This window comes from Sinohyriopsis cumingii, chromosome 16 (assembly GCF_028554795.1).
Source record: "Sinohyriopsis cumingii isolate HCF-2022 chromosome 16, ASM2855479v2, whole genome shotgun sequence".
Classification (NCBI taxonomy): Eukaryota; Metazoa; Mollusca; class Bivalvia; order Unionida; family Unionidae; genus Sinohyriopsis; species Sinohyriopsis cumingii.
The window spans coordinates 64405443-64428205 of NC_142976.1; the positions used below are offsets into that span (position 1 = coordinate 64405443).

Sequence of the window (22763 nt, forward strand, 5' to 3'; positions counted from 1 at the left end):
ATGCAATTCACAGATATTGAGGGAGACTTCAGTGGTGAAGAACCATATGACATGGAAATAGGGGAAGAGCAGCCAGTAAGAAAACTAAAGAAAACACAGAGCAAACTAAAAACATCCAAGGACACCAACAAGCAAACTGAACGTGACCAGTTACAGTTAGAGAGGGAATGTGCAATTGAGAGACAAAAATTAGACTTTGAAAGGGAGAAGTTGCGAATGGAGCACAGTCTTAAACTTAAAGAGCTGGAGTTAGAGATAGAAAGGGTAAAACATCAGAAAGACATAGATAAAAAGAATGACAGCCTCCCATTCAAAGTCAAGCTTCAAACTTACAATCATCAAGCGAATGAAGACATTCTTACATTTCTCTCAGAATTTGATGCCATGGCTGATCACGCCAAATGGGGCGAAGAAATGAAAACCCTGCAACTGAGAACTCTGCTAACAGGAGAGGCAAGAGAGGTAGCACAGCAAACAAGTAAAAGCTATGTTGAGCTAAGAAAGGCCCTGATAAATAGGTTTGGGAAAAGACCTCATGAATATTTTAGCCAGTTAGTTAGCATAAGAAGGGATGCTAATGAAACATACAGAGGTCTGATGGCACGTATAGAGCAGTATTTAATACGGTTCATTGATAGTCGTGATCCACATAGATGTTTAGCAGATGAATACTTCTTGAAGGCTCTCCCACCAGTGCAGGCCCAGTGGATAAGGTGCAATAAAGGCAATGGCTCTGTTATCGATGCTGCTGAGGATTATGTTTTGCCCATCAGTGACAGCAAGTTCGACCATAAGCGCAGCTGACAACAAGCAAATAACCAAGCATCAAGTTCACCTCAGTCCAAGAAAACTGGTTTGATAGAAAAATCCTATGGAGACAAAAAGTGCTATAAATGTCACCAGAAGGGTCATGTTTGCGTGACTGTCCCAGTAGAAAACAACAAAATCAAGCAACCTACTTTGTCCAGAATAACATTGGTGAACGGTTAATAAATGTACCAGGAACAGTGAACGACAAGGAAGTATTATTTGTTAAAGATACAGGTGCAGAAATGACCTTGATACATGAGGACCTTGTTGATAAGTCATGTATCCTTGAAGGACAGAACCTGACACTCTACACTGCCATTGGACAGCCTTTTGAGGCGAAATTAGCCATAGTAGAATTAGACACGCCATACTATAAGGGTCATGTCCAGGTTGGACTGGTATCTGACTTGGCAGCACAAGCGCTGCTGGGTATGGACATTCTACATAGTCAAAAAAGGACTATGGTAGTAACGAGGAACCAGGTAAAAGCGCAGAAAGAGGATGCTGAAGAAAGTGAAAGGAAAATAAAAGAATGTGGGGTCCGATCCCATGAATTGGATGACGTGCATCTAGATAGGCTATTTTCGGACGAAGATAGTGATCTTGGTCCTGATGAGGATGAGGATGACATCCATCGTGAAGATGAGGCTGATGACAAGAACTTGTCGCTTGATCAGCTGCATGATGTTAATGTGGAATTAATTTCTCAGTATCAAAAGAATGACAGCTCGTTGGCTGGAGTGAGAGAAAAGGCCCTGTCATCTGCAAGTGAAGTAGAAGGCATGGAGAATGCATTTTTCTGGGAGCATGGAATTTTAAAACGGAAGTGGAAGTCGTCGGATGGAGAAAAATATGGAATCCAGTTAGTTTTGCCAAAGCAGTTATGTCAAGCAGTGGTGGAGTTGGCACATGATAGACCGCTTGCTGGTCATCTAGGAAGGGAGAAAACGAAAGCAAGAATAACAACAGCATTTTATTGGCCAGGAATGTTTGGGGATATTCAGAGGCACTGTCAGGCCTGTGATATCTGTCAAAAGACAGCAAGGAGAACAGGGAAGGAGAAAGCTCCAATGTTGTGTCCAACAATTGTGTCTGACCCTTTTGTCAAGATTGCGATGGATATTGTTGGCCCACTACAGCGCACAAAGGCGGGGAACAAATATATACTAACCATAGTAGATGAAGCTACCTGGTATCCGGAAGCATTTCCTTTGAAGGACATTGATGCCAAAACAGTGGCCAATGCCTTAATTGGCCTATTTAGTCGGGTTGGTATACCTAGGATTATCCTTGCAGACCAAGGTACCAACTTCACAAGTACACTTCTGAAAGAACTCTACAACATGTTGAACATCAAGGGGATCACAACTTCTCCTTACAGGCCACAATCCAATGGAAAGGTAAAAAGATTGAATGGCACACTCAAAGCTGTCTTGAAGAAACTGTGTTCCACGAATGGTGAAGACTGGGATGTGATGCTGCCTTACGCACTGTTTTGCTATAGGGAGGTACCACATGAAGCAACTGGGTTTTTGCCATTTGAGCTGCTGTATGGTTGGCCAGTAAGAGGGCCGATGGAGATTCTTAAGGATCTATTCACCAGTGAGGGTGAGGCACATAAGTAAGTTGTAGAACATGTGCTTTCGATTCGCCAGAGATTGGTTGATGTAAGTGAGTTAGTGAAAGAAAATCTGACAGAGTGACAAAAGAAAGTTAAATTATGGTATGACAAAAATGCTACCAAAAGGGAATTTAGGCTGGGAGATGAGGTCCTAGTTTTGTTGCCATCTGATGCATCGAAGATGAAAGCTCACTGGAAGGGACCTTATCGTGTCATTAGTAAGGTTAATGACGTTAATCACAAGATTAACATTGGTGGTAGGCGAGGACAAGTAACCTACTATAGTAACCTAGTACGTCAGTACAAGAGAGCTGTACTGTTATCAGCAACTGTGTGTGATGAATTTGTTGGAGGAGGATGGATTGAATTCCCACTGGCCGACATGGAGAGTTTGGACAAAATCAGTCTGAATGGTAGACTGATGAAAGAACAGCGAGAACAGGTGCAAAAATTATGCTCGGAGTTTGAAGATGTGCTAACTTCAAAACCAGGCCTAACCAACTTGATCACTCACAACATTCGAACAACAACAGACATTCCAATCACGCAGAAACCCTATCGTATTCCCCATGCAAAAAGGGCTGAAGTCAGAGCTCTAGTAGACAAAATGTTACAGCAAGAATTGATAAAACCATCTACAAGCCATGGAGTTCACCAATTGTACGTGTTCAAAAAAAAGATGGAAGTCTGCGACTTTGTGTTGATTACTGAAAATTGAACAACGTCACTCTCTTTGATGCCTATCCTAAACCAAGGATAGAAGAACTTTTTGAGAAGTTGGGAAATGCAAAATATATTAGCAAACTCGATATGACCAAAGGTTACTGGCAAGTACCTCTGTCAAAAGCACAGGAGAAATCTGCTTTTGTGACACCCTTCAGACTTCATGAATTTACCGTTATGCCTTTCGGGATGAAAACATCACCTGCTACACTTTCGCGCATGATGGACCTGTTGCTGGCGAAATTACGTAATGTTGCATCTTACTTTGATGACATCATTATTTATAGTGAGACCTGGGATGACCACCTTCAGGATCTACAAGCAGTCTTGGAAAAGATTGTGAGAAAACAATCTGACAGTTAGACCTTCCAAGTGTGACATTGGAAAGGATACTATTGTTTGCCTTGGTCACGTTGTTGGCGGAGGGCAAATTAAACCAGACCACAGCAAAGTCAAATCTATGGTTGACTTCCCACTCCCAACAACAAAGAAAGAGGTTCGATCCTTTCTAGGAATGGTGGGCTATTATAGAAAATTCATCAGGAATTTCGCTGAGCTCTCGGCTCCGCTTTGTATTTTGACAAGGAAGGGACAGCCAAATCGTGTTACATGGGATGAGACAGCTGTTAAGTCATTCAGTGACTTGAAGAATGCAATTGTAAAGGCACCTATCTTGATCAATCCTGTTTTTGAACGCCCATTTGTACTGCAAACGGATGCAAGTGATGTGAGCATTGGAGCTATTTTGAGTCAGTACAATGACAATAAGGACGAACATCCGATAGCGTATCTCAGCCGCAAACTATTGCCCAGGGAGCAGAATTATTCTACAATTGAGAAAGAATGCCTTGCGATAGTATGGGCGATAGAATCTCTTCACTACTACCTGTGTGGTGCTCCATTCAATGTTGAAACTGACCATAACCCACTAACTTGGCTAAGCCAAAACAAAGGAAAAAACCAACGGCTTCTGAGATGGTCCCTGTGTCTGCAACCATATGAGTTCATGATCAAACACCGTCGGGGAGCAGAGAATGCAAATGCTGATGGATTATCACGTGCTGGAGTCTAAGACTATGTGTTTTAGTGTTCATTCTTGTTGGACTTATCTGAATTAAGACCCATATGATAATGTGTGTTATAGCTTGTGTGCTAATTAAGTACTTTCGTAATGCACATCAGTTTGATTTTAAGTGAATCCAAAATGTTTGTTTTAGATGTTATGCTAAATGTTGTATTCGGAGTATGGAAATATTTAGCGAGTCATTGAATGCTTGCACTATATACTATTTGATAGAACTCTAATTGCCAGGGAGATGCTAGAACTTTTAAATTCTTGAAGTAAGATAATTACACAGAACTGTATACAGCCAAATATTAACCCTTCAATCATGCTTGTCCATCCTTTATAATTTAGTTCAAAAACTAGTTTTCTCTTAAGGGGGAAGGTGTTGCCGTCATATTAATGCTTAACATTTCCCTCCAATTTATTGTATAAACATTGATTATCATTAAGACAAGAGACAGTGGTGTACATGGTAGTTTAAGTTTAACGGATTTTAAGCGGTCATATATGGTAATGTTAGAAACAAATTCTACCTAGTTCACATCTGATACTGATAAAGATTCTGACCCATTGGAATTGGAGTGTGCATTTGTCATCACTGTTGTTTTGATAAACTATTGCCCTGTGTAAAACTAAAGAATTGTTCTCTGTAAAGAGCAGTCGTCTTGAGCCCTAGCTTGGGTGAACATTAAAAATGGGCTGGGAATATACTTTGTGTTGGATGTTATTGTTTGCAACTTTTGTACCCCGTAACACTTACCCAACAAAAATTACATCTCAGTAGATGCTAAAGTGAAGACCACAGACCATTGGTCAACTAGTCTTATAGTTTCATTATAATCATACAAGCATAAAATACAAAAAACCATTTCATTTTCTATCATAAATTTGAAAGTCATGGACTCCATTAAATCGATTCATATATATATACATATTCAATCTTTTAAGTGCTTGTACTGTTTTGACTTGGATATAATTAACATTTTATTGCAGATCTATTCTACGATATACAGTGCTATTGTTATCTTTATTGGTGAGTTCAAATAACAAATACTGTGTATGATCACTTGTCCTTATAACATTTTTCAGCACACGATAGGCTATACGTGGTAGCCAGTATTAATGGTGGAGGAAGAACCCGGGAAAACCCTGGAAAGAACCACTGACCCACGAGAAGCTACTGGCAAGCTTTCTCACATACCCATATTGGCTGAATCCTAGACTCGAACCCATGCAGACAGAGGTGAGATGGCAGTTAACCATAACGGAGAGCGCCTTAGACCACTCGGCCACTCGGGGCCCCCATCACATCTGCTGTATGGACAATAACTTCAATAGCACATTGACAGATTTTCATTTCCCTAAAGAGAGCCTCATTTCCCTACTGGCAGCCTCGTTGATTTGACCCGGTTTTGTCAATTCTTGCCCTCAATCTGGTTTCAAGTGGAAAAACCAAGGCCCTAAGCATGTTTAATTACCGTGTAAATAACACTGCATAGCCATATGGTTGTTGTAACAATATAGATCGTAATGAAAACAAGAATGAATTGTTGATTTAGCAGTGTTTTTTGATAATGGAATATAGTAGGGTCCTAATATATGAGGATTATCACAATCGTCAGGTAAATGAAAATACAGTCTTTTTTCTCTATGCAAAAACTACAAATAAGAACTGCCCTAATCAATACGGTCTTGTAGACTGACAGTATTTTGTTTCTTCTCTCTATCTCTCTCTCACACACACACACACACATTAACTAAAATGTGATTTATTTTCTTTATTTTTTTTTATTGCAATTTGATAATGAGATTATTGTTGCTATAAAAATACAAGTTGCACTTAATTTCTTGACAATGTGGACTCATCGTTGCATACAGTTTACCAATAAATATTATCTGTAACTAATACATGTTCAAACTATCTTAATCATTTTGCCAACATTAAGCAACATAGCAGCTACATATGCTCTAAATGCAGATGAGCTTGCACACTGAGACATAATTCCCTCTCTCTCTCTTTCACTAATAACAACAAAATATTTTTGAGTACTTTTAATTTTATTGTAATTAGATTCTTCAGTTGGGAGCAGAATGAGACAGAAACTATACGTTTACTTTGTACGATTGTACAGTTAGGTGGTCGAGTAGCGTGTGTTCCTAGAACTTGTTCAGGTACGATCCCTTTATTTTTCATACATGGTCAGTATCACAAAATGATAATTATTTATTTTACATATAACTTTTCATACACTGAAATTAATAATTATTTTTTGTGTATGAAAAATTACATGAAATACGGTAACCATGATTTCTAGTTAGCATAGCACTTTATATAAAATCAAGTATTTTTGTGTTTTATTTTGGCAGTTATCTCCATGTGAATTAGTATTAATTTTGAGTATATATTGAAGTGGATTGAAAAAGGTTGAAGTTATGACCATTTGAATTTGTGCATATTAGGTAGTGCCATTCATTTATTTGTCATAAAACCTGGATGTGCAATGAGTTTCAGTGTACTTGTGAATATAGAATGCCTCACACCATTGTTAGCAATAGTATTGATTGTTCATCCATAGGTAATCAGAAAAGTTTAAACGTGATTGGCATATAACAGGTTAATTTGAATAAGATGTTGATAAAGCTTGAAAATATAAAAGAAACAATAATTGACCAATGAAGGGCCACTTACCCTTGCATTTGGCAGAATATAGTATCTAACCTAGACCTCAGAGGAACAGAGCAAGTGGATTACCTATCTACTCTCCAAACCCCAATGAGAGTACTCGGTGTAAAATGGTAGACATTGTTCTTTATGATGCTTCAAATTGATACAGTACAATATCTCATCATTATTATGTTGTACAGGTGGGAAACCTGGAGCAGTGGGATCAAATTTGCTGTGTTACAAGGATGGCAGAATCATCAACTTGGGAGGAAAGACTTCTGTTCATTGCAGTGCTGGGGTAAGTGACTCTTATTTGTTTTTTGGTTAAAGTCTGGTGGGAATGCTGGGTTATAGAATTTTTATAAAAAATTGATCTGTTCTAACCTCCCCCACTCTATATCCGCTACTGAATTAATAATTTCATACACTTCGGACTAAAATGTCTATGATGTGCATGTCAACCTTTGTTTCATCTATTCTTAGAACTGATAGTTTACTCCTGGGTAGTTGGACTATGCTAAATTTGATTGGTTTCAAGGCTTCCATAGGTGTTGTTTTCAGATGGAGAAAAGCTATTGTACCCTGGTAGCAAGGCCAGTTTCTGTATTGATAAAAGCTTGCCAACCCTTATGATTTGAACATACGTTCTATTGAAATGATCCTTAAATTATGGAGTTATGGAATAATAATAAAAACTAGGAAAATATGATGATTGCAGTCAATTCCTTATATTGGCATGTCTGGGTTCGGTCCAGATCTGGGTTTTCATATTATGTTCACTGTTTGGTCTGGGAATCAGACCAGGTGTTAAGGAACACCTCAGACACTTTTTCTGTCAGCGATTTGCATGCAAAATACCTGTATAATCAAGCTTTTGCTTTATATTAATGATAACATTATCTAGTAGTGTCATCCAACAAAAGAAATCACTTGCATTTGAAAGGATAATCAGCTTCTTAAAAAGTTGAAATGTTCAGCAGTGGGCAACTTCATACATGTACATTAGTTACAGTGGTACTTTATACATGTACATTGGTTACAGTGTTACTTTATACATGTACATTGGTTACAGTGGTACTTTATACATGTACATTGGTTAAGCTTTTTGAGTTCTTTCATACTTTTTAATGTATACTGTTATACATTGAAGCATGAAACTTGATGAGGGGATGCATCATAATGAGTTCTTGTTGTTGTTATGGGGTTTAACGCCATTTTTCAGCACACAATAGGCTATACATGGTGGCCAGTATTAATGGTGGAGGAAGAACCCGGGAAAGAACCACCGACCCACGAGAAGCTACTGGCAAGCTTTCTCACTCACATTGGCTGAATCCGAGACTTGAACCCATGCAGACAGAGGTGAGATGGCAGTGATCCATAATGGAGAGCGCTTTAAACCACTCGGCCACTCGGGACCCCATTCTCCAATACGTAGTAATGGACACAAGGATAAAGAAGAAAGAAACGCTTTTTGCCTCTTGGCAGCTTAAACAAAAAGAATATTTTCTACATTTTATATTTTACTGGCTTAGATTATGTCAGATTTGATGAGTGTTGGTACAGCAGCCTTACAGCCTACATTTTATATTTTACAGCCTACATTTTATATTTTACTGGCTTAGATTACATCAAATTTTATGAGCATTGGTACAGCAGCCTTACAACCTACATTTTATATTTTACTGGCTTAGATTACGTTTTTACATTTCACTCATGTTCATACATTGTCTGGTGAAAGGAGGCATTTTCAAAAATACTACACCTTCATCGTAACAGTAGGTCCCTGTAACCTATATTTCATGCTTCAGTGGCTTTGCTTAAAGTTTTGGGTTTTTAGTTTCATGCTTGAATCATCAAACTTGATGACTGTATACATCTCTTCTATGTAACACATGCGTGGAAAAAATGGTCACCAGTGACCTTCGTTTCACATTTTACTGGCTTAGGTTATATTTTTGCATGTAGCTGATGACCATAAAGGTGTTTTTGTATGCTTTGTATATCCATGTACGATCCAGTTTAGAATCATGAAACTTGGTGAGGGAATGCATCTTGCTGAGCACTACTTCTTCATTTCAGATGCAGGTCATTATGGCTCATGTTTTATGCATCGCTGACTTGAGTTATGTTTTGTATTTGATGTTCATTTCTCAAGTATTGTTCATGAATATGTCATGAAATTGATAACAATTATGTTCCCCAAATCAAGAGTCTGAAATATTCATATTCTCTGCTCACCTATCTTTCTGCACGTGCTGAATTATCTTTTGTACTATAGTTGGTAATTCAGTTTTCTAAAGTTTAGTAATTAATGAATTCTGAGTTTAAATCTCTAACCACTTTCTTGGTATCCTAACTGGTTTGAGGCGAAATGTATGACTATGACTTTTGTCAAATATTTACCCCATCATGTAGACCTCTAACCACGTTAATCTGCCTCACTGTATACAGGTTTCTAAAGCAGCCATGTCTTTACCATTGTATAATGATAAAAACTAATTTATCCAGTCCAGTTTTCAAATGTCATACATAATGAACACAAATAACTATACTAAATCACTACTAATATATTACATAATTAAATGTACATGTAAGTGTAAAAACTTTTTCTGTGTGTGGCTTATTCATTGGCAAGCATTATTCCATTTTCTTTAGTCAGTATTAAGAACGAAAGGCTGATGATACACTAAGATATAAACTTCGGCAGATTAACACTTACAGAAATACATGCTGTGATGAGCAAAACCAATATGTAAACAAGCAAATAAGTCATTTTATAGTATGTATTTCTGGAATGTTTTGCAGTTCTGTTTCCTCTTAACAGTACTGGCCATAACAGTACTTTTCAATATGGAAAGTTTGATATCCATCGGGTTACAGATATGCGTGAAATATAACTGTCAGTCAAGGGATTAGGTTGACTGGAAGAAGACCAATATGGCAGCCCGCATTGCTTGGCATCATGATGTTTTCCATGTGCATTGTGTGCAAAGCCCAATGTATATGAAAAATGTGACACTTGTTGTATCTTGACTAGTCTTCATGCAACAAGATATTTGTAAAATGTCAGATTTTGAATTGTATTGAACCATAAAGTTTAATGCATTGAGCATTTAAAATTTTATCACATTTAAGCCAGAAAAGTCTTTGTGAAGGGTCACTTTGACCATTCTTCTTTTCTCCCCCATTTCAGTGTTAAAACTTGAAAGGCAAGAATTTATGACTGAGTGAGATTTGACCAGGGCATTGCAATGCTGTCCTGAGAAAGTAAACATTTGAGCTACCAACCATAACTGCTTGATAGGAACCCATGTCAAATTATCATTTTCAAAGGGAAACTGATATGCACCATGAGCTAAGATCCGACAAAAGAAATGATTATCTTGGGAAAAATTTAGGAACCACTGCTTACGATTGGTCAGAGTAAATTAAGGTGTACACTTTGAAAGTAATGTAAATTTGAAGTGACGACCTTAGAATAGTGCTTTCATCTTTAAATGAGAAAAGGGAACCAGGTGGCTGCCTTGTAAGAAAAGACAGGGTTTAGTGCTAGGATGCACAATTTCTGAAAGAGAACAGCGATAAGGAACAGCTTTTTGGGGAGAGACGGGACAGTCTGAAGACTGAAGTCCGAAAAAAGGAGTGGCAGGTTCAGAATAAAGGACTAGGAAAATCCAGTAAGGGTGAAGTGTAGAGAATAGGAAGGCTCGAGGAAACAGGAAGACATTGATACAAGGTCACGGGAGGAATGTGATGCAATCAGTAATGGACATTGCGCTCTTTTCACCACCATTATTATGTAGAAATAAATCTGCTGACATAATTTAGATTGAATTGGAATTGCCGCTATTAATTTGTTTTGATTAAATTTGTTATTTTTCTTGGCTAAGGGGGATCATATTGCATTATTTCTTCCCAATATTCTTGCTCAGTTCTCTGTTGAAATTCTATTTTTCCACTCTCACCAGGCTGTAATATCAAGGGAGGTCATCCTCTAGATAATGCCAGCCAAATCCAATTAACCACCCCTCTTACTAACAGGGCAACATTACAATAATTACAATAATAGCTCAATACTATCTCAAAGCCATGATCTCTCACATGTAAAATACAATATCATATTGCTTATTTTGCTGATTATCTTTAAGTTATTACCTATACAACGTTAAATTGAGTACATACTATAAGTGATATTTGACTATACCATACTCACCCACCTGTTAAAGACTGCTCTAGTGGCCTATTGATTAGAGCATCTGCCTCATCTGTGGTAGGTCAAGGGTTCGATCCCCAGCCGAGTCATACCAAAGACTTACAAAAATGGTACTAACAGCTGCCTCGCTTGGCGCTGAGCATTATGGGGGTTAGTGTTAGGACTGGTCCGCCTGGTGTCAGGATAATATGATTTGGTGGGACATCATGCTACATGTCTTCGGCATGATGCCCCAGTGCTAGACTATAAACTGTCACACTGCAAACATTGTAGCAGTATGGCTGAAAAATTGTTAAAGCTACGTTAAAAATCCAGATCACATACACCTGTTAAGCCAAATCATGTCACTAATAGCCCTTAAGCAGATTTTGTGAATAATAATTTTTTTTTAAAAATACAAAAACAGGATTAATGTCTGTTATGAAAAAATTGCCTTCAGATATCTTAAACAAATTTTTCTTTTGTGTTCTTTATGTCACGTAGGTGGGTTGGTACTGTAAATGTACTACTGATTAAATGTTACAATTTTAAATTGTCAGGAGATCAAAAGTTAAAATGTAAAGAAAAATTTGCAAAAAAGCTTTCTTTGAAAAGGGGAAAACATTTCTTTGTCAAGATCACTTTAGTCTACACTTATTTCCTGCTGAATAATTCTTGTTTACAATGGTTGCTAGGGACTACTAAAAGTTTCATAGAGATGAGTCATGTAATTACTGATTACACTCTGGGTTCCTTTTTTCTTGAGGCTTATCAAATGCGTTTCCTCATCCTTCATTGCTTTTGAGGTGATTCTGTTGTTTCATTGGAGGTTTCCCATAACACAATCCAAGGATTTATGAAAGAAAAAAAATCGTGTATATCTGTAATTTTTAAGCATGTTAAATTCAGCAGAACACAAAACTCCTTATAATGCTATCAGTGGGAGATAACGCTAATACCAAGACCACCTTATAGCATGACTGCTTTATAGTGAGACCACCTTATAGCAGGACTGCCTTATAGTGGGATCATCTAAAGCGCTCTCCCTTATGGATCACTGCCATCTCACCTCTGTCTGCATGGGTTTGAGTCTCGGATTCAGCCAATGTGGGTATGTGAGAAAGCTTGCCAGTAGCTTCTCGTGGGTTGGTGGTTCTTTCCAGGGGTTTTTCCAGGTTCTTCCTCCACCATTAATACTGGCTGCCATGTATAGCCTATCGTGTGCTGAAAAAATGGCATTAAACCCTACAACAACAACAACAACAACCTTATTAATCACTTAAAAGTCAAGTCTAACTGCAAAAACAATATATACCCTGATTTACTGTCACATAATGTGCTGGCGTATCAGAGTTTATGTTGTTTGTTTTACTAAATACTCTTAAACTGCAGAGATCCAGATCGGCTGGTACATTATATAACAGCAGATCTGGGTCTATGCTGTGTTCAGTTGGACTAGACTTATAAGCAGGTACATATGGTATACATAATTTTACTACAACTAATTGAAGTGGGATCCATGACCATACCTGCCTTTTAATAGTAATGATGTTATAATGGAGGACCATATAACAGAAACCCTGTTATAATGAAGGGCCTTATTACAAGAACCATGTTATAATGAAGGGCCTTATTACAAGAACCATGTTATAATGACGGGCCTTATAACAGGAACCATGTTATAATGAAGGGCCTTGTTACAAGAACCATGTTATAATGAAGGGCCTTATTACAAGAACTGTGTTATAATGAAGGGCCTTACAACAGGAACCATGTTTTAATGAAGGGCCTTATAACAGGAACCATGTTATAATGAAGGACCTTATTACAAGAACCATGTAATAATGAAAGGCCTTATAACAGGAACTATGTTATAATGATGGGCCTCATTACAAGAACCATGTTATAATGAAGGGCCTTATAACAGGAACCATGTTATAATAAAGGTCCTTATAACAGGAACCATGTTATAATGAAGGGTCTTATAACAGGAATCATGTTATAATAAAGGGCCTTTTAACAGGAACCATGTTATAATAAAGGGCCTTATTCCAGGAACCATGTTATAATGATGGGCCTTATAACAGGAACCATGTTATAATGAAGGTTCTTATAACAGGAATCATTTTATAATGAAGGGCCTTTTACCTGGAACAATATTATAATGAAGGGCCTTATAACAGGAACCATGCTATAATGAAGGGCATTATAGCGAGGGAATGTTGTATATCATTTTCATTGCTTTAGATCACTTTGTTATTTCAATGCATTTGTATATAACATAATAATAGTATTTATAAGTAACACAAATTTTTTATATCTGTATAATTTTGTCCAGATGACACACTCTCACTATTCAAGAATGTTTTACATCACCTGCTTTTGCATACCATAACATACTCATTGAAACAATAAAACCCCATCTTATCTCTATTTTTCTCTCTTGTTTTATCAGTATAATAGCTTTAACAAAACAAGAGTTTTAATCGGACATATGACACTTAAGGTTGCTTTATATCTAGAGATAAAGCAGGTACATCATATGGGTACAAATGAGTTAGACAAGATGGGATGTAATTAACTGATATGAAGAACTCTGGATTTCATTTACTGTTTGTCTTTGAAAGTGTAAATGTACCCGAGATCAAAGATAGGAAGGCACCATTACATCAACATATCTACTTCACAATGCACTTAGTTTCCACTGCAGCTTACCATTCATAGCCTGCAGCTCTTTTCTGTCCAGAATTTGGAATAATAGTAATAGTTTCATTGTCCAGACTTTGCACTAGTGGCAATAGTTTCATTGTCCAGACTTTGCACTAGTGGCAGTAGTTTTCATGTCCAGACTTTGCAGTAGTGGCAGTAGTTTTCATGTCCAGACTTTGCAGTAGTGGCAAAAGTTTCATTGTCCAGACTTTGCAGTAGTGGCAATAGTTTCGTTGTCTAGACTTTGCAGTAGTGGCAGTAGTTTTCATGTCCAGGCTTTGCATTAGTGGCAATAGTTTTCATGTCTAGACTTTGCAGTAGTGGCAGTAGTTTTCATGTCTAGACTTTGCAGTAGTGGCAATAGTTTTAATGTCCAGACTTTGCATTAGTGGCAATAGTTTTCATGTCTAGACTTTGCAGTAGTGGCAATAGTTTTCATGTCCAGACTTTGCAGCAGTGGCAATAGTTTCATTGTCCAGACTTTGCACTAGTGGCAGTAGTTTTCATGTCCAGACTTTGCAGTAGTGGCAAAAGTTTCATTGTCCAGACTTTGCAGTAGTGGCAATAGTTTCGTTGTCTGGACTTTGCAGTAGTGGCAGTAGTTTTCATGTCCAGGCTTTGCATTAGTGGCAGTAGTTTTCATGTCTAGACTTTGCAGTAGTGGCAGTAGTTTTCATGTCTAGACTTTGCAGTAGTGGCAATAGTTTTAATGTCCAGACTTTGCATTAGTGGCAATAGTTTTCCTGTCTAGACTTTGCAGTAGTGGCAATAGTTTTCATGTCCAGACTTTGCAGCAGTGGCAATAGTTTCATTGTCCAGACTTTGCACTAGTGGCAGTAGTTTTCTTGTCCAGACTTTGCAGTAGTGGCAGTAGTTTTCATGTCCAGACTTTGCAGTAGTGGCAAAAGTTTCATTGTCCAGACTTTGCAGTAGTGGCAATAGTTTCGTTGTCTGGACTTTGCAGTAGTGGCAGTAGTTTTCATGTCCAGGCTTTGCATTAGTGGCAGTAGTTTTCATGTCTAGACTTTGCAGTAGTGGCAGTAGTTTTCATGTCCAGACTTTGCAGTAGTGGCAATAGTTTTACTGTCCAGACTTTGCAGTAGTGGCAATAGTTTCAGTGTCCAGACGTTTTTTGGACTTGTAATATTCAGCTGGAAAATTTTGCATTCATTGAAACCCAGGGGTAGTGTAATTTTTACTGTTGTATAAATTTTGCTTGTTGAAGCAAATCTAATATTTTCATTAATGTTTGAAGGCAGGTACATTTTTTTACTTCATCACTTAGTAAGGGACGTTTTTCTCCAGCAGAAGAGAGGCCATGCTTTTTATTTTACCTCCCCCTGCCATGTTAAAATATAGGAGGTTATAGACTGCTGATTGTTCTAAGATACTCCCCATACAAATGGAGGTAAACTGCTAATCCTTACATGGTTTTAATTACAGAGTTGGCCAGTATCTACATTTTCCATATATACTGCATAACTAGTTGATAGATAGCCATCGTCAGTGCAAAATGATGTCCATGACAACAATCACCATTACCATCACAACTACAACTACAACAACCACTGCTGCTATTGATGCACTACTGCTACTACTTTTACCATAACTGCCATGACATTCTTTCAACACATGGATCATATAACATGCACAATAATTTCTGTACTGAAAGGAAGATTAAAGTATGAATCCAAAATTAATAAATTCAACTTTATTTGAAAATATATATCAATGAACACATCATATGTAATCAATGAGCACATCTTATGTAATCAATGAGCACATCATATGTAATCATCATATGTAATTGATGAACACATCATATGTAATCGATGAACACATCATATGTAATCGATCAGCACATCATATGTAATCAATAAATGCATCATATGTAATCAGTGAGCACATCATATGTAATCGATGAATACATCATATGTAATCGATCAGCACATCATATGTAATCAATGAATGCATCATATGTAATCGATGAGCACATCATATGTAATCGATGAGCACATCATATGTAATCGATGAACACATCATATGTAATTGATGAGCACACCATATGTAATCAATGAATGCATCATATGTAATCGATGAGCACATCATATGTAATCAATGAGCACATCATATGTAATCGATGAGTACATCATATATAATCAATGAGCACATCATATGTAATCGATGAGCACATCATATGTAATCGATGAGCACATCATATGTTAATCGATGAACACATCATATGTAATTGATGAACACATCAAATGTAATCGATGAGCACACCTTATGTAATCAATGAGCACATCATATGTAATCAATGAGCACATATGTAATCGATGAGCACATCATATGTAATTGATGAGCACATTATATGTAATCAATGAGCACATCATATGTAATCGATGAGCACATCATATGTAATCGATGAACACATCATATGTAATTAATGAACACTTAAAATGTAATCATTACTAACCTTGTGCTTTATTTGAGATTCACACCTTCCCATGCAACTGAATTTCTCTCTTTCCATGTCCTTAACTTTCCAACACTTGTTTTATTTAACAAGGAAATAAACTTGCTATACTTCCTAGAGTCAACTTCTTGGCACCCCACAGAAACTCAGACTGATTAATTTTATGAGATGAACTATTTTAAACCCCTGAATTCCATCTGGGAACACATAGACCCCTTCATTTAGCTTAGCCAGTCAAGATTACTACTTTACCCTCTGAAAGGCTTTATTTATCACTCCCATAGAAGTCAGAAAACTCTCCCCCATCTGCTTTTATTAATAACTATTCTGGAAAATACCATTTTATGACACCTGTTTTAAATAGACTACAGATCACTCTGGACGTTTTACCACTATTACCTTGTGTTAACATTGTCTGTTACCAAGCAGATTCTAACTAAAATTCAATTCATGCCCCAAGCAAGGCACATTCTATCCTTTGCAATTAACAATATATTTCAGGACTAGCCAATATGATAATTTTAATGGGTATGTGTCACTCTGACCACAAAAGAATGTACCATGAAATTTATACTAGAGACAGATTATTCTAAAAAGAACCTGCACCATTACATACCAGTACTGCTTTTACCAGTAACTACTGCTACTTTTTCCAGTAACTACTACTACTTTTACAAGTAACTACTACTACTTTTACCAGTAACTACTACTGGTACTACTTTTACCAGTAACTATTACAAGTACTACTTTTACCACTGATTACTACTACTTTTACCAGTGACTATTACTGGTACTACTTTTACTGGTAACTACTACCAGTATCACTTTTACCATTAACTACTACGAGTATCACTTTTACCAGTAATTACTACCAGTATCACTTTTACCAGTAATTGCTACCACTTTTACCAATAACCACTACCAGTACTACTTTTACCAGTAACTTCTGCCAGTGCTACTTTTACCAGTAACTACCACTGGTACTACTTATACCGGTAACTACTACTGGTACTATTTATACCAGTAACTACTACTACTACTACTTATACCAGTAACTACTACTACTATTACTACTTATACCAGTAACTACTACTGGTACTACTTATACCAGTAACTACTACTGGTACTACTTATACCAGTAACTACTACTGTTACTACTTATACCAGTAACTACTACTGGTACTATTTATACCAGTAACTAATACTGCTACTACTACTACTTATACCAGTAACTACTACTACTACTACTACTACTACTACTTATACCAGTAACTGCTACTACTACTACTTATACCAGTAACTACTACTGGTACTACTTATACCAGTAACTACTACTACTACTACTTATACCAGTAACTACTACTACTATTACTACTTATACCAGTAACTACTACTGGTACTACTTATACCAGTAACTACTACTGGTACTACTTATACCAGTAACTACTACTGTTACTACTTATACCAGTAACTACTACTGGTACTATTTATACCAGTAACTAATACTGCTACTACTACTACTTATACCAGTAACTACTACTACTACTACTACTACTACTACTACTACTTATACCAGTAACTGCTACTACTACTACTTATACCAGTAACTACTACTGGTACTACTTATACCAGTAACTACTACTACTACTACTACTGCTACTTACACCAATAAATACTATTGGTACTATTTATACCAGTAATTACTACTGGTGCTACTTTTCAAGTAACAACTACTGGTACTGCTTTTACCAGTAACTGCTACTACAACTACTCCAAACAGTAATTGCTACTACTTTGAACAGTAACTACTAGTGGTACTTCTTCTACCAGTAACTGCTACTACTGTTACTGTTGCTGCATTTACTACAACTACTACTTCTACTTCTAATGTCATTTCTTTTAATAATACCCATTTCTACTACTCATACCAACTCCACCATCAATACCATTCTTATATCTAGCATAACTTATGGTGAAGTATTAGCAGATTAATTGAGGAAAATTAGAAACAGCTCTATACTGCCATTATTAAATTAGTAATCGTTTAAATTATGATATACTGCATGTTTTACCCAATTAATTCTTCTTTTTTCATAATAATTGCAGAAAAAAAATGTCTTCTAATTCAGACATTTTAAAATCTGTCTCATGAGATTTCTCCTTCAACCAATAAAACTGGTCTGTCAAGACAGGTGATCCATTAATAGAAGTAATCAAATTGCAAAGTGAGTGAATAGATTCATGTAGTAAGATTCTGGTTTTAAATGATAGATGGTATCCAGATGGTGATGTATTAGTTAGGTATTCTTGTGTAGCATTAATAGCAACAGATCATTTAGTCAAAGCAATTACAAAATGATGGATGTTGTCAGAAATTACATGAAGTAGAATGTTAGAGTAAAAAATATTGATTGCTGTTGCCTTGCACAGAGAGAGGTAGAAATGCAAAGGCATATGTAGTACATCTAATGAAATGTTTCCTAAATTCTAATGAAATGTTTCCTAAATTCTAATGAAATGTTTCCTAAATGCAATTTTGCATTACATTGTGAACGAGGCATCATTTCCACTAATGCAGACAAGGTTCTTTGTAAATGTCAAATGAGAATTCTCTCAGTATCTTGAGATCTGAAAATATACAAAAAGTTGATACCTTTGATTTGAGAAGCTGTTTGATGCCTATCTTAACATTGCATTTAAGTACCAGTAATCTTTTTTTTTCACCTTTGTATATTGCTGATGTTAACAGAAGATTCCAGTCATGGGAACTTGGGATGGCTTCAAAGTTGAAACTACAATACATAGCTTTCTCTAGAGTAAAATGCCAGAAATTCAGCAAGATAATTTGTGAATGAAAATGAACACTTAATTAAGAGTTTTTTTAAAAGTCAGCTTGTAACTGATACATTATACAACTTTTCTTTCCTTTTAGTTTCTTTTACATGATGTTTTGCATAGATTTTCAAAAGCATTTATTGTGAATTTATGGCTCTCATATTGTAGAACGTTTTAGTTTTGGTAATGACATGGTTGAAATAGTTCCTCTCAGGACTTAAAAAGAAAGCTTTCATGTAATTTTAAGAGTCAGTGATAAGAAAGTAATACCTTTTTATAGACTCTGTTGATAATTAGCATAATATGTTCTATTTGAGGAAATATGGAAGAAAAGGGTCAAAAAGGCAACTGTAAGGTTATTGCCTATCACTAACTGCAAAGTAATTTGTATTGACTCAGCCTTACATTAAGTTGGCAGACCTTTCATTTTCAACAAATATTTGTCTGAATCAAAGATTTGTCATAATGCATTCTTTGTACTAGTTTGTGATGAGCATGAGAAATGATAGCATCAATGTGCCACTGGAACTCAGAATGACAACAATGTTCTGTGGTCATCCATCATGTCAATTGTGACAACTCAACTTTGCCATTATTGATATCACTATACCAAACTGTGTCGTTATGACTGAGCTAGCAGTATAACAACTGCGTTTTTATCTTAGAAATAGCAAACATGCAAAACACAAATATAAGACTTAGAATAATCGCACATGAAAACAATAATGAGGGTCCTTGAAGTTGTCATCAATGCTGAAGAAATCCAAGGTTTAATTAATTTTGGTTGGTGATAATGAATAAGTCTTCTATATCTACAACAGTGCTGCCTGCCTGATTGTGAGGTTGTGTGTGTGTGTGTATATATATATATATATATATATATATATATATATATATATATATACATATACATATATATATATATATATATATATATATATATATATATATATGCAGTAAACTGACAATGAACAGTGCAAAACTAGTATCTAGCTAGCCTGAGTGCTTTTGACTCTTTAACAAGCCTTTTTCAAAGGCAGATACAAAACATAGACAAGACAAACAAATAAAACAGAAAAACGGTTATGTTTGCAAAACTTTACATGGCCGTTTCTACAGGAATTCAACCTTTTAACTCTATTATTTGTCAACTAGTTTATTTCAGCTTGTTGCTGATACTGGAAAATATTTGTATTGACCTAGAAATTGATGAGCCATAATGACATCTGTTATTTTATGTAAATTTATGTAAGTGCAGATTATATCCCGGATATTTCATTGTTATAGTAGTCATAGGCTATTAAGCAAATTTAGAGAATTATTTAAAAGAAAATGTGGCAGCTGCAAAAGATAATTTTATTTGTGCATGGTTGTGTTTTTCTAGTCTTCTTGGTTTAAACCGCTTGGTTTCAGTGTTCTAAGGCAATGTATCCAGTAAGATTCCTTTTCTTTCCTGGTTTGGGGACTCCAGTTGGGGTTGTGAGCAATTGCAATAAGTGTTATGTCACTGAAAGTGTGGCCAGGGGAGAAGTGTTCTGCGACCGGGAGTCCGTACAGCTTCTTTGTCATCCAATCAGATCTATGAAGGTTGATCCTTTTGTGTAGTTTTTCAGTTTCTCTGACATACTGATGGCTACAGATCTTACATGTGATGAGATAAATTACATTCTTTGTTTTGCACGTTTTGTTTGGACCATGTATGTTTAATTTTTCTCTAGTCACTGTACTAGAAAATGTATTGGTCTCCGTCATATGTTGACAGGTTTTTTCGCCATTTATCACCACATGGGCCAGATTGACTAGGGTGGTCTTGATTAGTGATTGGTGATAGCTTCACCCTGACTAGGATGTCCTTAGGTTTTTTGGTCTCTGATAGGGGACTACAAGTTTATTAGGGAGGATTAACTTTAGTGCATCTGATGATTCCACGATGGGCCAGTGTTTCAGGATGATTTTACCTACTTTGGGGTTGTCTGGATGGTAGGTCATGATAAATGGTATCCTATCAGCCTTTTCCTTCTTTTCATATTTTAGTAGGTCATCATGGTTTGTTTGTTTAGCCCTTTGGTTTGCCTCCATAATTAGGTCTTTGTCGTAGCCTTGGTGAATTAAATGTTTAGATAGTTCTTCAGACCCTTTTAGGAATGTTTCATCATCAGAGCAAATTCTGCATATCCTCAGTGTCTGGCTGTATGGGATATTCCTAATGCAGTGTTTTGGTTGGCAGCTGGTTGGGAGGAGATAATGGTGGTTGTCGTTTGGTTTAGAGTATATGTCTATATGGAGTTTCTTTTCTACCAGTCTGGTTGTTGTGTCCAGGAAAACGTGGTTTGAGTTGAAGATTTGTGCCATGAATTTTACTGAGGGATGGAAGTTGTTTGCCTTTGATATGAAATCATCCAGATTTTCTCTTCCATGTTGCCACTTCATTTCTATATCATCGATAAAGCGTACCTACTGGTATGGTGTAAGTTCAAACGATGCTAAAAGTTTTCCCATAAAAATAATCGCATACAAAGGGGTCATTTTTGTACCTATGGTGGTTCCATTAATTTGGTGGAAGTTTTCTTCATTAAATTCAATGTTATTAAGTTTTAGGACAAGCTGCAGGAGTTGGACTAGGAAGTGTGTGGGTGGATTGTCTACAGTTCTAGTTTCCCATGCTACTCTACACGCATGTATCCCTTCGTTATGCGGTAGGTTAGTATACAAAGATTTGATGTCTAAGGAAACAAGCAGTGTATCTGACAGTAATGGTTCACATGCTTTGTTTTGCATAGGCATTGTTTCCATCAACAGAAGCACAGCCGCCTTTGGTTGTACCAGTGGAACCTTTGGTTGCCTGATCACTAATTGTAGTTGATTTCAAACTGATTGAAACACCTGCAATCCCAGATTTTTCAAAATGTGCACAGCAGCATTTTTGATGGTGATGACTTGCATCACAAATTGTTTAACAATTGTTAGCACATACAGTCTCCTTCAGAGCTCCATGAGAGTCCATGGACAACATCATCACAAGTCTTCTCACATTGATGACATGGATCTCGCACATCCACCTTCAACTCTCAGTTTATTCAATGCTGGTTTGACATTTAAATGTACAGTTTTATCATCAGTCTCCCCACATGGGTCCAACACATGCTTATTCTCGAGTGACGAACCTGCCATTCTGTTGATTTCCATGGTCAGTGAAGCCTCACATTATATGATCTTTACCCAGAGGTGAATAATCTTGTCATTGTACGTTGATGTGATGCTTAACCAACAAGACAATCACACAGGTATATTCGGGAGGTCACCACAAGAACACTGACGTGACGCAATGAAACACACATTCCCAAAGTGATCTGGAAGAACTGCATCATGTCGATGATATTTTGTGGGTTGCCACATACAGGCTCACAAACATTTATTTGACATGCTCTGTTGATGTTTCATGGGATCAGTTTCAGAATGCGTTTAAGTGGGTCATCCAGGACCCATATAGTTACCTCATGATTGCCTTCACTAGTATGGGAAAATAAAATTGCTTGGATCTGATAAAGCAATTTAACTGTGCTGATAAATGTATACTATGTTGAAACTCTCCCGTAAATCCATAGCTAAGGCAGCTGACCAATGCTACAAGTACATTCATGAACAACTGGAACTTTTATGCGC

The 22763-nt window shown here is 36.7% G+C and overlaps 1 protein-coding gene across 3 annotated transcripts in view; it reads left to right on the forward strand.

The window, feature by feature from the left end:
* LOC149780592 (5-oxoprolinase-like) overlaps positions 1–22763 on the forward strand; it is a 178953-nt gene that overhangs the window by 138362 nt on the left and 17828 nt on the right. For all 3 annotated transcript variants that reach the window (XM_089937708.1, XM_089937707.1, XM_089937709.1), the window contains exon 34: positions 7086–7183. In XM_089937708.1, coding sequence (XP_089793834.1) covers positions 7086–7183 — 98 coding nt within the window. The remainder of the gene's footprint in view (positions 1–7085; positions 7184–22763) is intronic.